This window comes from Camelus bactrianus, chromosome 1 (genome assembly GCF_048773025.1).
Source record: "Camelus bactrianus isolate YW-2024 breed Bactrian camel chromosome 1, ASM4877302v1, whole genome shotgun sequence".
Taxonomy (NCBI): domain Eukaryota; kingdom Metazoa; phylum Chordata; class Mammalia; order Artiodactyla; family Camelidae; genus Camelus; species Camelus bactrianus.
In genome coordinates this window covers 26,370,724-26,390,634 of record NC_133539.1, presented here as the reverse complement: position 1 = coordinate 26,390,634, position 19,911 = coordinate 26,370,724, and the positions used below count along the sequence as shown (strand labels likewise).

The following is a 19,911-nucleotide window of genomic DNA, read 5'->3' as shown; positions in this document are numbered from 1 at the left end:
GCTCATATTTTCAATATGAGACATACACATATCTGGTGACTGTCCTAAATACTAGTAGTTACTAAAAAGAAAACACCTTATAGCACAAAGAAAAGGAAATCTGTCTGTGCAAAAGGTGTATAAAATTCATATTTAACACAGTGGAATATTTATGAAACCCAAGGTGTATTACTATTTCTTATGCTGCTAGTATTTTTAAAACAATGTTGTCATTTGGACTAATTAAAGCACAGACAAGGGATGTGTGTGACCTGTGACGCACCACTGTTCTTACAGACAAAAAAAATATAATGAAATATAATGTCTTTCTCCCATTGGAGAGTAACAAAGAACAAAACTAATTTGTTGGACTAAAAATTAATTAGACACATCAGATTCGATTGTACCTATTACTGTGAAAATTTGCAGCTGTTTCAAATATTACCAACTATGTAAGGTAAGTGTGAACTGGCCACATGATTAAAGAAACAACAGGTATGTTATTAAGCAAACTTACTGAGAATTTTAAGTCAACGTATGTTTGTTATATGACTTGCTGTTTGATGCTTACATACGTAAATGTATTTGGTTGCATTTATGCATGTGTGTAATTGCAGCAATAAAGAATTACGGACATTTTGATGGAAAAGTTATCTTATCAGTGGAAACTTCCGACAAAAGAATACTACTACTTTTAAGCCTGTGTAAGGCTGTTTATGATGTTTATACAATATTTTAATGAATGGTCCCTTAATGTAACTTTCTGGAATAAAAACTAAACAGAGAAGGAACAGATGAAACAGTACATGGTCTGGCATAAGACAAATCTAAAATTATCAGCCATAAATTACAACAAATGCCAATACATGATTTAATTAAAGCAAAAGGAAATGAAGGAGAGCTTGAGTCACTTCAAGTGCTGTTTCCAGGACTGAACAGACAACAGGGAAAGAATAAAGTGAAAGAGAAGAGGAGATCAGCAATCACTAAATCAATTTTCAACTAAGGAAAAACAGTTGTGTAGTAAGGTTATCAGACAAGATGTTAAGGTAGATATGCAGGCGTAATTAAAGAAACAATTAAAGGCTTCTTCAGTACAGCAGTAGACATTAAAAAGAAATAAATCTCTCGAGGACAAACAGACTTTTCCAGGATGAACTGTGCTTATGTGTACGTGTGTGTTTATTTCAAGTGGTACAGTTCTACTTGTTTTTGATTATGTCTTGGACATTGTGTATTTGAATGACATGAATAGGAGATAGAAATATTACTTACTGGATTATTTTTTATTTCATAGAAAAATCTGAAAAGCTGTATGATATATAAACAAATGAAGAGGTATTTGTATCCATGTCAACACTTAGTCTTTTTAAAATGATACAAGAAGTAAGCAAAACTTTCCATTTGATTTAAAATAGTCTAAATTAACTTTTTTTATTATTTTAAGTTACCGTACGACTGCTCATTTCTTAACTGTCATGATATGAGCTTAGGGAAATGGTATTCTTACAATTTTTTTTACTTGCCTCCAAATGCAATCAATCCCCCAAATATTGTGAGGTAGTCACTACCAATCAAAACCAATACTAAAACTGAAACCAAAACAAACCAAGTTTCCCATGTTTGAGAGTTATATTTATTGCCTAAGATAATAGAAATGAAAAAGGAAACATGAAAGGGAAGTATAAATATTTGGTAATCTTACTGATCTTTGATTTAGAAAAATTATATTCAGTCAATCTATTTCATACATATGCTAGAGAGACAGTGGGGGAAAAAGCTGTATTTACCTTTCTAGGAGTTCTCATAGAAAACTATACCTTTTAAACATTTTTCATTTATAGGTTTTTTTAAGTGAAAAATTAATGGCTTATTTCTAAATAGCATAAATGGTCTAAATATTATTTAGAAAATATATAGAAATAAAAATAAGTATATATATATATACACACACACATATATATACACTCATTATTATGATATAATATATATGAGATATATATATCAGTTAAATCCTTTTGAGTGTACTTGTATTTCTTTCTTATTCCAATTTATTTTAGAAAATCTCAGAAGGGCAAGATTGTAGGTTTCCCTCAGGTTAAAAATTAATTCAGTCTGTATGACTAATTAAGAAAGGGAAGGCAATTTAAAGAAAAGTTAATACTATAACTTTTTTAATGCTTTTAATATATAAAACAAAGAATACTTGGAGAGTCCAAATATTGTTAACATTAAGACTGAGTGTTAACTCGCTTCAAATACAGTAAATAATTTGCAGTAAGAAACAATTTCCCAGAAATTGGCAGTAGGCTCTGTGTGCATCATTTCAGAAAATAAACAGAAAAGAATGGGAATGGCACATTTGCTTGTATCAAACTCTGGACAAGAATTTTTAGAATATGTAAACTCTAGGAAGAATATTTAAAAAAATAAAGACACTGACAAACAAATAAAAGCAGGGAGAACTAAAGGGATTTGCCTCTTGAAGAACAAAACCACACAAGAAAAGAAATCTGCATTTATGAGGCTTTCTCTCCCCTTAGAGAGCTCACTCCATGTAGTGCTAGGGACCTAGAACCCAAGAGAACATTTCAATCTCATTGATAGGAGATGTCAGAGGATAGCGTTCAGAGCTGCCAGGGTGACTAAAAATTAAAGGAGAAACTTGTGAAACTGGGAGCTACTAGAGAGTGATGCTCTCAAATCTGTGTATAAATTCTCCCTCAATCCTAGGGTTAACCCTGAAATGTGAAGGCAGAAAGAAGATTTCAAGGATCTCGTAAAAATCAAAAGGTAAAAGGCTAAAAAAAGCTGAACAGATTTTTCAGCTGATGTCTACTGCGGAGAAGTCTGTGTCCGAAGTTTAAATTCCATGACTAGATAAACATATTAAGCTTTTCACTAAAAGTTCAGGAGTGTCATGTCTTAGGAGTAAAGATCAAATGAGGTTTTATCTTAAGAATAAGGTCGAAACATAAACAGTCCTCTAGAACAAAAACCAACACTTTTTGGAAGATCACAAATTTGTATAGTAAGTCATGTACAACGTCCAGTATATGGTACAAAATTACCAGGATGCAAAAACAAGCAAAACAATAACAATGACAACAAGAACAATGAGGAAAAAATGACCCAAGATCAAGAGGAAAAGTAATCAATAGAAATAGACCATGAGATGACACAGATGTTGTAATTAGGAGAAAAAGACTTTAAAGCAGCTATTATGATATGTTCATGAACTTAAATTAATAGAGTCATAGTGAATGAACAAAAGGAAAATTCCAGAGGGAAATGGAAAATGTAAAAGAAAATAAATGGGCATTCTAGAACAGAAGATGTATTATATGGACTGGGTAATTCACGGGATACTTCCACTTCTGCCCATGAAGAAATAACAGGAATGAGACATGTGATCCCATCATAAACAAGCAAAAAACTAGGCAAAATACGTGAAACAAAGCAGGACTATGAGAAAAGGAAAACGAACAAGGGGAATCTTATTATATTCAAAGTTTTCAATCTGGAGACAATTTGTAAAATGGGATGCACTGAAAGGGAATCCAAACATGGCTGAACGGCATTCCTAAGTTAAAGAGATAGAGGAACTCAGGGATACTGAAGGGGTTGAATGAAACAAAATATCAGATAAAGATGAGTTACATAAAATATTTTTTCTTAGTTTTAATTTATATGAAAGATATCTGATTGTTTAAAGTAACACTTTAATGTTTGCATATTGGGTTTTTACTGCATGAGTAGAAATAAAAAGTATAACAATAGCAAAAAGATTGAATGGAAGGAAAATGAAACTATCTATTCTAAGATTCTTATTTTATAGGCTAATCCTAGAGTAATCATGACAAAAAAGAAGTATACTTAGTAATACGATAGTGAACATAAAAATGCAATACAGAACACTATTTAATTCATCCAAAGGAAGTCAGGAAATTAGGAAAGTACAAATATAAGCAGGTAAAAAAATACACAGAAGAAAGGTTTTTCTAAGCCCATCAATAATCACATTAAAAATAATAAACACTTCAATTAAAAGACAACAACTGTCACAATTCCAACATAATTTTGTAGAAACTGACAAGCTGATTTGAAAAGTATATGGAAAAGCAAAAGGTCTGGAATAGCCAAAACAATTTTGCAGAAGAAAATGATGGAGTACTCAACATTACCTGTTTTCAAGACTTTTTATAAGCTATAGTAATCAAGACAGTCTGGTTTGGCGTATGGATAGACAAATAACTAAGTGGAACAACATAAGGAATCGAGGAATGCACCCACACATATATAGTTAATTGGGGAAAGGAACATTTTTTCAATGAATGATGCCTATGCATTTTGACATACATGTGGAAATAAGTAAGCCTCAACCCTCAAACCACATGCAATTACTTTGAGATAAATTATAGACCTAACCATAAAACCTAGAATTATAAAGCTTCTGGAAGAAAATATCCTTGCTATCCAGAAGTGGTAGGACACAGTTTCTTAGAAAGTACTAAACATGAAAGAAAAATTTGACAAATTGTAGATCACTTAAATTTAAAACTTCTGTTCACCAAAAGACACTATTAAGAAAATGAATAGGAAAGATAGAGATTAGGAAAAAATATTTGCAATACAATGTATGGCAGAGAATTTACATCAAAAATGTACAAATGACTCCTCTTAATCAGTAACAAGAGACAAAGATACCATTTTGAAAAAAGCAAAGACTTGGAAATTCACAAAAGAAAGTATGTGAATGGCCAATAAGCACATGCAAAGTTGCTCAATATCATTAGTTAGCAAAGAAAAATTGAAGTTAAAGCAATAATGAGGTATTCTTACACTCACTGGAATGGCTAAAATTACAGATAGCAACATCAAATGTTACAGTGCAGAAAAATTGCAAGTCATATTCTTTCCTAGTGAAAATGTAAAATTATGCAATTTGAAAAAAATAGCGTTTCTTATAAAGTCAAACTACATTAGTGCTATTACTCAGAAATTCCACTTCTAGGTATTTCTTCAAAAGAAATAAAAACATATGTCCTCAAAAAAAAATTCTCTCAAGGAAAAAGCAGAGACAAAAATATGATACATTCACACAAATGAATACTGTTCAGAAATAAAACATACAAATTGCATAATACATATATGGGTGAATCTCAAAAACATTATGTCTAGTGAAAGAAGCCAGACACAAAATATTATATTCTATATGATTCCATATATATATATATATATTTCAAGAAATGTCAAACATAACAGTGATAGGCAGCAATTTTCTGTAATGATGATAGTAGATTTAAGAGAGATTTCTTCTTTGGGATAGTATATTTGGATTACAAAGTTTCTTCTGGCCTGTTTCTGGTTAATTTTTGACATTTTTCTGGCTAAGAGGAAGCATATAGATTTGAAACATCATGTGCTTTCTTCAGTAACTGCCTCATTTCCTATTATATTTCAATGGCATCAAAATTACAAATGAAACTATTGATTAAAAATAATTTTCAAACCAACTTTCAGCATTTAAATTCTTAATGACTACTATGATTTTAAGAAGTTGGTGGAAATTTTAAGACCACGAGCAATTGCTAAACATTTTTTGTTAGAAATGCTAGTTAACCTATTTGCTTATGTGATGTACACATCTTAGCACTCATTCTCACCTATCCATTGTTGGGATGCAGGTTCAAAAAAACAATCTACCTTGTTACCAGTTGACTGACTCTAAAGCACAGACCATACAGATTGGTACTCACCAACTATTATCGGCTGGGGCTCACTCTTGACTCCAACACCTGCACTGGTACTAGCTGCAACCTCTACCCGGTACTGAATACCTGGGAATAATCCACCAATTATTACGGATCGAATGGCTGCATCTACAGTTTTGTTGATGTGGAATCGCGTTTCATTCCCCAGACACCAGATCTATACAAACGTAAAATGAATAACAAAAGAATATAAAATTATCCTTTCTGGTAATTAGATCATTATAATTGATTAAATTTTTTAGTAGTGAACAATCTATTTTCTAGGCTTATTGAAGTATTTGTAAATGACACTTTCTAAGACTTAATTTCTATCATTTATATATAATATAATGTATAGATATAGATATGTGTGTATTTGTGTATTAAAGGAAGAACAATAAGAAGCTAAAACTATGCAGTGTTCCTTTATATTTTACAATCAACACTAAATATTCATAGTACAATGATTCCCTTAACATCTCTGCTAAGTCTGGAAAGTGGTCCTTGGTTGCACACAGCATTCAGGTATAGATTAAAATACATAAAATTCCTCTGCTTAATTTACTTATCAAGATTTATTATACATGTAATCTATTAAAAATATGGTGATTATGAACTTAGTATCCAAAGTATATAGATGCACATCTAAGTAATTTATATTTCATTTAGGAAAATATTAACTTACATATAAGTAGTTAACAAGATTAATTGACTTAAGTTACAGGTATTGACTAAGACAAAATTAAAGGCAATATTTACATTGACAGTAATAAATCTTAATATTGATCAAACATATCTACACACATACACATGCATGAGAACAAAGTGGTGAGAAGTCTTTAAACACTAATGTGAGGAATGCTAGGCTTTTACTTCAAATAAGATTCATATTTTAAGTTACACTTTCTTCTGGGATATGGAAATCTCTTGCTGTAAAATGTGTTATAAAAATTCTACTGTGTATACTTACTTGTATAATATTATACAGTATTTGCAGTCTACATGGGGACACATAAGTAGGAACACACAAGACTTGTTTCTGAAACAGGTTAACTTCCTAAAATTTTTTCTTGAAAATAACAGTTTTGAATTGTAGATTTCTTTTATTTAATTTATGAAGCTTAAGTTTCTAATGAAGGAATATTCAGCCCTCACAAAATATACACATTTTTAATAAATGTATAAATCTCGTATGACTAAGAAATTTACAACTTACAAAATAATTACCATGTTGTAAAAAAGATCAGTATTTAAATAAATGGAAGTTCAGGATATGTAACCCTAAATGACACAAAAGTAAAATCCTAACTTCATTAAAACACACACACCCCAGGGTAGATAACTTTTTTGCTTTTAAAACAACGTATCCTAACACTTACAAAATTTCAGAACATATATAATTATGCTATTATAAATACACTTATTCTTATTTTCTTATTCACATTTCTTTATAATGTGATGGGGATAATTTTTTAAAATGCTCTTGCAAATTTAGTCTATTTGCTTCAGTAACTTAGCCATTAACTTAAGAAAATTCTATTTTAAATGAATCTTTATTTTTCTTAGAAATAACAATGTTTTGAGTGAAATGATTTGGCTTAATTTCACATACCAACTAGGAATTTCTGGGGTAAGGTGGGGTCTAGTTTTCTCTTCTAATAGATGTACTTAGTTTGTTATTGTCAGAATTCTATAAATACTTATCAATAGCAAAAAGCCATAGTTTTAAATTTTTACAAGGTTTAAATGAGGTGTTTTACTCTCCCATGTTGTCCAGTCACATCACAGTTAATCAGAATTTTACTTCTCAAAGTTAGACACCTTATGTCTCTTAAAAGATGTCTCTCAAATGATGGCGAAGAAACTGGATATATATTGCTTCTCAACAGCAATAAATTCATCAGTTGAAACACGAGAGTTTTTCAAAATTTGTATTCTCAATGGCTCTCTTTTTTCAAGTGAAATATTTTACAGAACCTCAATAACATGATCAAAGCAGACCTGGAGTGGAAGCTGGTACGCCCACCCTTATATTCCCATCCCAACTCTTTAAAGCCTTGAAGCATTGTTTTATGAGAATACGGTTTAAAAACAGCTGCTCTAAGGCCCATTACACAGAAATCTAGTAAAAAAGATAAAGGCATTTTCTGGGACAGGGCTTCACTATCTACCTTGTACCTCATCTCTCTAAATCTTTGAAGTTCTGCAATCACATTATTCAAAAAAAACCCCACTGCATTGTTATGGTTTACTTGTCCAACTGAGTCTGAGTTATCTGTGACCCTGGAGGTAGGATATATGCATTTGTCTCTTTACGTGTTGCACAAAGATATAAAAAATTAATTTACACTCAAGTTAATAAGGGAGCCACTAGAAATGTTCTTCATCCATGTGACCCTGAGACTTCTCTGGGAACTGTCATCTGTGGACCTTCCTTCTTCATCCAGGCCCTACCTTGTATTCTTGGATAATTCCATTCTGATGATCTGGTGGAGGAGGATCCCAGGAAACACTAATACTTGTGCTATTGTGGCTTCCGACTGTCAGGACAGTGACAGATTGTGGAGGGGCACTTGGGGCTGTGGAGGAAGTGATTAGAATAAACACAAACTGTAAATCTTGGTGTGCATTAATGCTCCTTACAAAATATGAACATAAAGACAAGATACAAGAGGTTCTGGTTTCCAGTAGTTCTGAATTTGCAGATAGTATTCAACAATGAGTTTTTATTTTTTTAATCCTTTAAATATAATGGTTAGATTTAAAGCAAATTCCAAGCTATGGTAACATGTCCTCATTAATAAACTTAACAGCTAACATTCTAATGAGTGTTTCCTATATGCCCTGAACTGAATGTCAGATTTAATTCTCACAATAACCTCAGGAAATAAAAACAACTCTTATCTCAGTTTTACAGGTAAGAAAACAGAAGGCTACTGCAAAAGACTTATTTAAGACAAACAATCAGGGAGAATTTGAACCCAGATTCTAGAACTTGGATTCTTTTGACTCTAATAGGCTCCCTTTATGGAAAAACAACCAACCAAAAACCAAACCAAAACAACAACAACAACAACAACAAAAACTCACATCACTATCAAAAATATTCTCCTGCATTCCAGAATTTTATCAGTCATTATCTCTGAGTGGTAGCATTACTGACAATCTTTTTGTTTTGTTCTGGTTTGTGTTTAATACATAAAAATAGCAACATGGCTATAAATCTCACCAACACAGAAACAAGACACTTCTGTTTTCATACTGAGAAAAATAACTGACTGTTACAAATTGACCCATAATTTAAGATTTAAAACTTATTTTACATTGATGGGCAAGGAACTCTGAAGATATAAATGAAAACAGTTCATGTTGGGTCAAATGTGAAATGGGCAGATTTTAATTTCCTACAGTTCTCTTCTTTTATGGTTTCTCCTATAAGTAATTATAATTGTGCTGAGAAAAGATGAGTAAGAAAAAATTCATGACTTTGGACTGCAACATCTCCTACCCAGTGTATCTGAGGGCTAAGCTGCACTAATTTTGCAGAAAAACTTATCCATTTCAGTGAATATCTGAGTTTAAACCAAAGGCTGATAAAGGAAAATCAAAGCACTAACAATTAAAAAAATTCAATTAATTTTGTGGTATGAAATAGTTTCATATATAAGCTTTCATAACTTTACAGTTTAGTTCTTTGAAAATGAATACACTCAGTCATAAAAGATATTTTAAAAGCCTATCAGCAAAGTTTCCCGTGTTTGGCAAATCTGTCGTGACATATTTCACTGAAGTACGGTCATACTTGCATTGCGTATAAAACACACACAGACACATCACCACAATACTGTTCTTTATTATTCCTCTGTGATAACGTTGCTCCAAGATATGGCACAATGACATAAACCCAACTGTTTAACTACCAGTTGTGTAGTTATTAAGTAGACTTCACTGAAAAGCAGCACTTTTGAAAAGTGCTTTCCCATTTGCCTTACTGCTGGCTTGGTGAGAACACCAGGCCTGTTTCCCGACAGGTCAATTATCCCAGATACAGATGTGAAAGAACCCACTCATCGTTCCCAGACACAGCCCAGCTGAGTTCCCTTTGTTCCCTTCAGAGGCCACAGGAATCAGAGATGAAGGTATACCGAATGGTGACAAGTTTCTAATCTAGAGGAAAAGTCTAACTGCAGTGAAATTGATTTTTGGAAGTATGCTTCAAACGTAGCATTCTGTATTAAATTTACCCACCCCACTCATTAGTTCTACACATTTTCAACATAGAGTAAAATTCAACGGTGGATAAAGATACTATTATTAATTTTTAGTAATTTTTTCCTTTATAAATCCTGAAAGTAGATTAATGATGCCTTTAAAAATATGCATTTCTGCCCATGTCAATGTATCACACTGTAAACCAACGTGAAGGTAACATTCCACTGTGTTGCTTATTGTAAGGTGTGTATAATTAAAAAGCTCTTTGGTCAAACATGAACATCTATGTTAGCATGAACAATCTACATGCATTTTCTTAAGGCTGCTCTTACATTTATTTATATACAATATGTTTAGAAAAAAAGGCTTTTTACTGGAACAGTGTACATACATAAAATTAGTAGAAAAGCAGAAAAGGAGGAATTTATTATACTTATCTGATTTTTTTGTACATTGACGATACCATTTATTATAAACCTCTAGTTTAGTGAAGGAGACACTAGAAAATGGACTGGTTGAGACCTATATTAATTTCATGTCCATCACAGACTGACTTTAAAGTATCTGCAGGCAAGAAAAGTTACAAAGGGGAGAGGGAGAGGGAATATCACTAAGAATAATGCTAATGCAAATGTGCAAGTGATCTTCCAGATTAGAAACTATGAATTAGACAGGCAGAACCCATAGGGAAAAAAGCTTATAAAAGAAAATGTCATTCTTTACTACACCAAAAACAGAGGAGTGACAAGGAACCGCCTGTGTTCTTGAGTTTCCATTAGCCTATCTTTTAATGAAGCCAAATGCACTAAACCCATGTTAAAAAAAATGGGAAAATGTTATAATCAAATTCCAGTGCACTGATAAGCAAGATTTGAAGCAAATGTTTTCATAAGAGAAATTCATTACCTGAATGTCATTTTTTTGAGTTGTTAGATTCTGTGGAGTTCTTAGCATAAAAGGAGAAAATGACACTTTCTGTACTGAGTTTTAGATTCTCTCTTGCTACTCTTCTAAGGAAGATGATAAACTAGAATGTCAATGGAAATTGATTTCTTTATGACTTCAGTTTGGTTTATGTTAGAAATCTGAAAACTGACCTTCTTCAGTAGTACGAACTGTTTTAGCGTCACTATCCATTCCTTGGAACTCGTTAAAATATGGCCGAACTTTAATTTCATAAGTCACCCCCTTTTTCAGATTGACTAAGACAGCACTGCGCTCAGTTGGGACTTTGGCGTCTAAATTCTGCCACGTTGACATCGCCTGCAGGCCTGAAGTCTGACGGTACATCACTCGGTAGCCTTGAATAAACTGGGGTTGGCGATCAACCTGAAAAACATGGCAAAAAGCTTTTGAAACCAGATGGAAGTATTTCCAATGTCACAGTGGAACTGTTCTCATTTCTTTTGTCCCTGTTTCAGTCCTCATCAACTATCATCTGAATGATGCCATGGCTTTCTAATTCATCTCCCTGCTTCTAATATCCTCTTCCAGTTTTAAGCTCACATTGCTCCTAAGTGATTTCCAACATGAAGAGTGGAACAACCCTCTCTCCTGTTTAAAATACTTCAGTGTCTAAGATACTTAATTACTCAAATTCTTTGGATTAGTACAAATTCTTTGGATTACTACAAAGGCTTGTAAAGGCCTAAACTTGCCATTTTTTCTAGCTTCATTGCATCTTGCTCATCTGTTTGTTCTTTTTTTTTTGGTATTTAACAATTTTCATGTTTGTGGTTTTATATGCAGTGTGTTATTTGTCATGAGTCTCCATTCTCATCCCTTGTTCACTCACCAATACCTTCACTCACTCAAACTAATACCTTCACCTACTAATAGGTGCCAGTTATTCTGCTAAACTCTGAGGATAAAAATGGAGAATGAAAGTAGAATCAGTCCCTGGCCTCATGGTACTTAAAGTTCAGGTGAAGGGTGGCAGTTTTCTAATGATCACTCAAACTATGGGCCAGTTCCATTCACAACAAATAAACATATGCCATTATTATGAATGAGATGTACTAGGAGCTAAGAAAGCCTGGAGTGGAGAGGAAATTGACTGAATCAAGAAGTGGGGAGGTTTCCCTAAGAAGTGCTGAAATCTGCAAGGAAAGTAGGATTTATCCAAGGGAAGAAGAGTATGAACAGCATGTATAAAATGCCTGTGGCTGAAGGAAGCATATGAGAGGGACTCTGAATTGTGGAGCTTGAGCCTGTATTAAATGCGTATGAAAACTTATACCCATTAACACATATTAAACAGATGACATTTCTATTAATTTCCCAACTTCTTGCTCCTCCCACAGTCCTACTTACTGGCACAATTTAACAACTGTCTCGATCCTTTCATTCATCTGAAGTACAGAGGATAAGCAGCTGTTTTTAATAAAAATCTGACATTTTTGAAGAAAATGAGTATCAAAATATCAGAAAATATCAAAAAACAAGTTCTCTTTTTACAGTCATTAAACAATCTTTATTGGAGTTTTGCCATTGTTTCATTTCAGGGACAAAAGGACTGTTAGCTTTTTAAATATTTTTAATGCTTGTCATTTTCTAGAAATGCTTGACTTAAATATAATATCACAGCACCTTCTGCAATTAATATTCTACATACTATAGTTTAATAGCTATATTCTAAGAAGCCTTTAACTTGACATATTTCACTGTCAAATAAAGTGTAAAATTCAATGGAGAAGAGATGGAATAACCTCATTTTAGGAAGACTGAGGAGAGAGGAAATAAAGAAGGTGATGATAGAAATGGTTATTTCAGCTTTTAAAAAAAGTCTTTATCTAACTGTTAACACATAATAAATAGAAGGTATTCTTTCATGTATTAACTTCTAGCATTTCTTCATTAGTTGCAGAATTTAAAAATATTTTTTAAGTGAAGGCAGAAAATTTAAAAATACAGGACTTCAATCAAAATACAGTGGAACAAAGGCAACTTTTTTTTTTTTTTTTTGGTATTTGGAATGTCCAAGCTAGCAAAACCCATACAATTGGTGAGCATGAGCATGTGTGTTCTAAGTATAGCTAATTCCAGTTTCACAGATCAGTCTCAACAAGTAACAATTCCTTCACCCACCTGACAGCTTTCTAACCATCAAAGATTTGTGGAATCAGTGCTACACTTGTATGAGTTTATGTCAAAGAAAAGTAAGCTCATTTCTGATACCAAAGCTTATGATCTCTGAATCCTCACTCATGCTACCATTTTGTGTCTGTACCAAAGTATATATATTTTTGGAAAGTAGAAGTTGTTTCTGACATTATAAAACAAGGAAAAAGCAAAAAGCTAAATTTATGAGAGCCAAAGAGAGATGCCTTTCATCAAAACTGTCAATGTTCAAAAAAATCCTTGCAGCGTATGTTAAAACAACATTAAGCTTGCATTTTATAAACTTCTCTGCCTTCGTTTTAAGTGAATTTATATACTGAAAGAAAGACATAACTCACAATAATAGCTTGTTAATACTGAAAGAAGCAAGCTGTGTTTTTAAGGAGAACATTAAGCAGCTGTTTCCAGATGAAGGGAGTCTGTAAATCAGGGTAAATTGGTTTTATCCATGTTTGGTTTTCATTAATTAAGTGTTTTAGGGACTTTATGAAGCTAATGTTTACTACACAACATTGCTTTGCTCACTTCAGCATATACTCCCTTCAACCAGTATGTTCTAATGGCCAATTTAATAGCTAAATAGTTTAACTTGATCTTGAATGGTTGCTATACATTCTTTCCAGGAGGAAATTTGTTGTTATAGGTGGAAGCAAAAATAAAAGTGCTGCATGTCACCTTTAAAAAAAATTGGCGGGCCTTTGGTGGACATGTGTTCTACACCACTGATTGGGAGCGTATTTTGACAAGTGGTCACTTTCAAGTTGAACCATGTGCTTGTCACTAGTGTTATTAACATTCTGATTACAAGAAAGAGGATTTTCTTTTAGAGTTAATTATAATCAGAGTCTGGCTACAAATCTATGGGTTTATAGAATTTGAAAAAAATTGGTATTTTCTGGAATTAAAAAAATGGTTGTCTTAAGCAAAACATGGAATGAAGAGAGTTTGTCTTCAAGTTGTAAAGTCTCAGTTGAGGCTTAGCCTTTTAAACTTTCTGAGCCTCAGTTTACTCAGTTTGCTCAAATAATGTCCATATTACAAGGGCACAGAAGCAATTAAATGATCAACATTGTTTAAAGCACTCTGCAAGTCTTAGAGATGCGCAATGATAAAGCACCACTGTTAAGTAAGGAAGATGCTAAACAAGGGGGCTGGTATGTGGTCCTCAATCAGCACTTTCATTAAAAGGTTTAAAATGAGATGCTCAATATCTATCTTTTCAATTAAAAAAATTTCCATCTATACTGAAAATTCAAAGTGAGTTTTCTTTGGTGGGCTTAGGCTGCTAAGGAACTGATCTGTATTTAACTAAGTTCTGAAATACCAGTAGCTGTGATGTTTAAGGGGCAAGGGGCCTGTCATTCCTTCTGTCCTTTAATAAAAACAGAACACACACACACACACAGATTAGAATAATCATTTTAAAATAAGAGATTCATTGCTATTTTCTTCATGAAACAATCATTTTCATCATTTTTGCCTACCCTCACAAGAGCAGTCATTTTGAGAAAGCAGCCTTTGCTAACTACTGATGCTTCAAGATTAGCCTGTGGGCCAGGAGGATGGTCTTGCCCATCTAAATGTCCTATGTGTCTGGTAACAGAATCCTGCCAACTCCTGACAAACCACATCATCTGGTCCCCAGTCTAAATACATAGGCAGGGAATGTATTTCTTCCCTCAAACATCAACGTGTTTGTAACTCAAATACTAACAATGTGAGAACTTAAAGAACATATACATTTGGTAAGCTGAAAATAAGACACAAACATAAAATGTTTAGTTATAATTTCTTTGGCAACGGATCAAACCTCTAGCCTAACTTTATTTCACTAAATTTATCTCTCAAATACATTCATATTTATAGCACGTGTAACTACAAATTCACGGGAAATTTGTGATACAATTGAACACTTTCTTTTTTAAGAGTAAAAAAAAATTAAAATGTATGAAAACAACTTGATTTGATCATTCAACAGACAGTTATTGAAAAAGTAGTTCATAATAAATGCTCTGCTCTGAAAAAACAGAAACGAAAGCATGAACTTCAGACTTACCAAAGTCAAGTTCATGAGGGAGAGAGCTATGCAAATCAGTAATGACAAATTTCTTGGGATATAGAGATGAATATGACAAGGTCCTTCTCTTGGAAGAACTCCCAGACTACTGACCTGCAATTTTGATTTGATTTGATTTATTCTTTCAAACTCTGTGACTTTAAGAGTGATTAACTTCATAAACATAATGACTTTGATTCTTACCCAAATAATTCCCACATTTAGAAGCAGCTTAAAAAAGAAGCCTCTTCAAAACTCATAACAAAGCAGAGAAGACTTTTTCAATTGAGAACGACGGAAAATCTGTTATTAAAAAATATAACCACTTCCTTGGCTTTGTTAGTTTTGTATCTCACCAAAGCTACAGAAAGATGGAAGAGGCATGGCAGATAATACGCTTCCTGTGCCACTGGAAAAATGATGAGGTCATTATGTTCCCTTCATGGAAGCAGAAGAATAGAAACCATTCTATGCAGAAAACAGAATCTGTCTATGTGAAATTATATCCAAAATAAAATTAGAAACAATGTCATCTTAGATAATCATAATTACCCTTAAAACATTATAAATTTAGTTTTATTTTTGTTAAAGCATTATCCAGTTTTGTACTCACAGGCTAACTCCAGGATCATATGTTGAAATTCAACTATTAAAAGGCATTTCTTTGAACTAATATTTGTCTACAGTTTATGTTTAAAGTGAAAAACACAAAAAGCAGATTTAGATTAAGTAAATTCTAATCCTATCTTTACCTATAATTAGATGTGGGAACATTGCTCAACCTGTCTGCATTGTTCATTTTATATAATTATAGATTTGAACTAAACAGCCTTAAATGTTAATTTAGTTTCTACTGTTCTAATACAGTCATGCCTCCATATTTCCGCATATAGATGTAGGTAAGTGGTAATTCGGTTTCTGATACCTGAGGATAGAATTACTCACTTCCTCTTTGATTGATCTTTGTTTGTAAGATGTGTATATGTCAGCTATGGCTCTTACTTTCTGTGTACCATCATTAAAAATTTCCACATTTTTCTCAAGTAGATTTCTGTCTCTTTATATAGCATTCCTCCACATCTAGTAAAAAATTGGGCCTCAAAAAATGCTTGTTGAACTGAATTTTTTCAATGGATTTATTATTAAAAGGATACTGACATAATTTTCTTCACTGTGTTTTGTATTTCAAACATAATTAAGAACTAATAAAAAATAATCAGTTTTCTTTTCTCAACTTCCGGGTTAAAGGAATTGATGGAAATGGATGAAATAGTTATTTCCTTAAAAAATTTGGACACTAAGTGGGGGAAAAAATCCATTGTTTTTGACTTACAGTCATTCTTCTCCTACCACAAGAACAATACCGTCAACAACAATAACAGAGACATAATTATACACACTTTCTTGCCAATGTAGTTAAAGTGAAATTCTTCTAGATATCACTAACTCAAGTGACCATTACCTGTACAGTACACATGATCTACCACATATAGAGAGAGTTTTTATTATCCCGATATATTTCCTTAGGATTTTCAGAGGCTATAATAGAGAAGTCTCAGGCAAGAAATGAGAAGTTGACACTACCTGGTATTATGCACAAGGAAGACCATTATCAGGCTTTTCACAAAACACAGACACACACATAGACACAAACCCATGTACAAGGGTTAATAGTCTCTAATATGAGAAATATGGCTATTTTTATGCTATTTATTGTTTTCACTGCAGTGGCTATCATGAGGTGAAAACATTTTGCATTCTGAAATAACATTGGCAGGTTGATATTTAATAATGCATGGAATTGAACATTCTTAGCATATATTAAAATATCAATTTATTTCTTAAAACATTAATTTTTTTACTACATATGCAAAATTTTTAAAATTATATATTTTTGCTTGGTACTGCTGGAGGAGGTTCAGCTAAAAGAATGTAAAGATGATTAATTTAAATTCAGAAGAAAACTTCATCAAAATTAGAATATTTTTGTGTTTCAGATGACATCCTTAAGAAAGTACAAAACATCCCACAGACTGGTAGAAAGTATTTACAAATTGTGTATCTGATAAAGAATTTGTATCTGATATATAAAGAACTCTTACAAAAGACTATGCTAAGAAGACAAACAACTCAATTTAAAAATGAGAAGATTTTAAAAAGACATTTCTCTAAAGAAAATATCCAAATGTTCAAGAAGCACATGAAAGAGTCAAAATTCATTAGTCATTAAAAATGCAAATCAAAACCACAGTGATATACCACTGCATATCCACTAGAATGGCAATAATCAAAAAGAGGATGGTAAATGTTGGTGAGGATGTGGGAGAAACTGGCAAGGATTGGAAGAAATTGAAATCTTCAAATACTGCTGGTGGAAGCATAAGATTGTGAAAACACTTTGGAAAACATTTTGGCAGTTTATCCAAATGCTAAACAGAGAGCTTAATTCAACAATTCCTAAGTATATGCCAAGAGATATGAAAATATATGTCGACTTGTACACAAGTGTTCATCGCACCATCATTCATCATAGCCCAAAGTGGAAAGAACTCACAGATGAATCAGCTGATAAATGGATAAACAGATGTATGTGATATATCTATACTGTGGAACAAAGTACTGATAAATGCTGCAACATGGATGGACCTCAAAAACATCAAGCTGAGTGAAAGAAGCCAGACACGAAAGGTCACATAGTACATGATTTCATTCATATGAAAGAAATAGGTAAATTTATACAGACAGCAGATTAGTGGTTGCAAAGGGCTAACGTAGGAGGAACGGTGGAGTGACTGCTAATGGGGAAAAGGATTCATCTTGGGATGATGTTCTAAAATCAGATTCTGGTGATTGCACAACTGCAAAGATACCAAAAAATATTGAGTTGTACACTTTAACTCTGGTTTGTTAATTATATATTAATAGGGTGGTTTAAAAGTTCATAAGACAGAACATATTATGTTTATACTGCTATCTACTTTTACTCTATGTACATACTCTTTTATCTTTTAATTTTTTTTCCTTTTTTGCCATTGATGACACCTTGATTTTAAATGGTGAGGATTTTACTACTATTTTTTTTTTGGTTAGTTTATTTGCCTTTTCCTTTTTAGTTTGTTTTCTTAAATGAATAAAAGAGACTAGCATTAAGATTATTTTTAAAAACTTACCGTCCACGTGACTTGAACAGTGGTGGGAGTCAGTACGACCGGAGTGTGAAGGCGAACAATGACGTCTCCTAGTTCTTTCTGTACTTGTCTGTGGTCCACTCCTTGTGCTGGTGGGCTGATATCTACAGGGATAACCAGTCCCAATTTTTAAAAGTTCATAGTGAAATTCCAATATATATTATATAAGCCAGTATTATGCCATTAGAAATACAGCAGCAACAATAAAAAACCCTTTGTGATGAACAGCATTAAAATACATGGTCTTTACCATATACTAGGATATAATTTGAGAGGTGATATTTATCTTCACTAAAATAATACTAATAAGAGTGTTTGCAATTCCTCATTCTAACTTCAGTATATAATTGTAAAAGATCTATTATTTCTTCTTAAAGAATAAAGTATGTGCTGTAAGATTTCTTTAGAAACCTCAGTTTTCTATGAATGTTGGCATATTGAAGGACTCTCCTAAGCAGTTAATGGGGCCAGACCTGAAAATTGCTGTTTAGGAATTTGTTCAATCCCTTTCCCCAATTTGTAGGGTGTGTGTTCCTCCTCCTTGACCTATTTCAGTCTGGGAGTGTGGAAGGGAAAGCAATCAGGCGGACTGGGAAGTGAATTATGTTACTAAAGGTAAACAAAGTGAGGGTAAGAAGGGGAAGAATCCTCCCAAATTCACAAAAATATTTTTGACTGACCAATTTAAAAGACTGATAAAATGTTCTATGTAGTAAGTTCTGAACAGTTCTCCAATATCTAACAAAAAATAATGCAGCTGCGTTTTGGAAGTGATGGTGGGGAGGTGGGAGGGAGAAGAACTGTGATGCTGAGAATGATATACTCAGCCATATACTGGTCTGCCCCGCTATTCACCATTTACCTAAATACTACTCTGTTTTCCATACAATGGTTTAGATTCTATGTACCCATTAAGGAAAAAAAAAAAGATAAATTATAGACATCCAAGTCCATCAAACTGATATCAAAAACAATTTCACACATACTCAAATCAATTTCTTTAACTGGTACACTGCAATATTGATATTTTTTTCTTCAATCACCTTATTTAAGGAAGGAAGTCCAATTTAAAATGATTTATTTTCTTAATCTTGTTTTATCCTATTTTCTCGAGCCACAATGCCACACTCGCAAAAATATTTTTAAGTGCACATCTCACTTAAACTACAGCCATAACTTAAATTGGGAGCACTAACTTAAACTGGGACACAAATAACTGGAAACCGCATTTTGTTAATCTTTTCTAGTTCCACGTTTTTTTCATCATTAGCGTGAACAGTGGAGTTTTACTTGACTTAGAAAACATACATATATATGTATATATATTAATATTATATGAATAATATCAATCTGCTGGTACATCTATGGTCTACTGTAATGTTGATGGTACAAATATTTGCTGCCTTACTAAAATAAGAAATTTCTAAATCCTATAATATGTAATATCTTTGAAAAATAAGACCTCACACAGCACACTGTTCTTTGCAAAGAAGTGCTTTGCAGAACACAAAGCTGCTGAAAGTGTCATGTCAAAAATGATTCTGACGTTCAGACACAAAACATGAGTTTTCCTATTAAATGTCTGTTAAGAGAACATAAGTCT

The 19,911-nt window shown here is 32.7% G+C and overlaps 1 protein-coding gene across 6 annotated transcripts in view; it reads right to left on the bottom strand.

Moving 5' to 3' along the window:
- Nucleotides 1-19,911, bottom strand: part of ROBO2 (roundabout guidance receptor 2) — a 1,146,968-nt gene that overhangs the window by 57,634 nt on the left and 1,069,423 nt on the right. For all 6 annotated transcript variants that reach the window (XM_045520906.2, XM_045520891.2, XM_045520872.2 and 3 more), the window contains exons 14-17: nucleotides 18,291-18,412; nucleotides 11,042-11,273; nucleotides 8,187-8,311; nucleotides 5,739-5,910 (exon numbers count right to left, since the gene is read on the bottom strand). In XM_045520906.2, coding sequence (XP_045376862.1) covers nucleotides 5,739-5,910; nucleotides 8,187-8,311; nucleotides 11,042-11,273; nucleotides 18,291-18,412 — 651 coding nt within the window. The remainder of the gene's footprint in view (nucleotides 1-5,738; nucleotides 5,911-8,186; nucleotides 8,312-11,041; nucleotides 11,274-18,290; nucleotides 18,413-19,911) is intronic.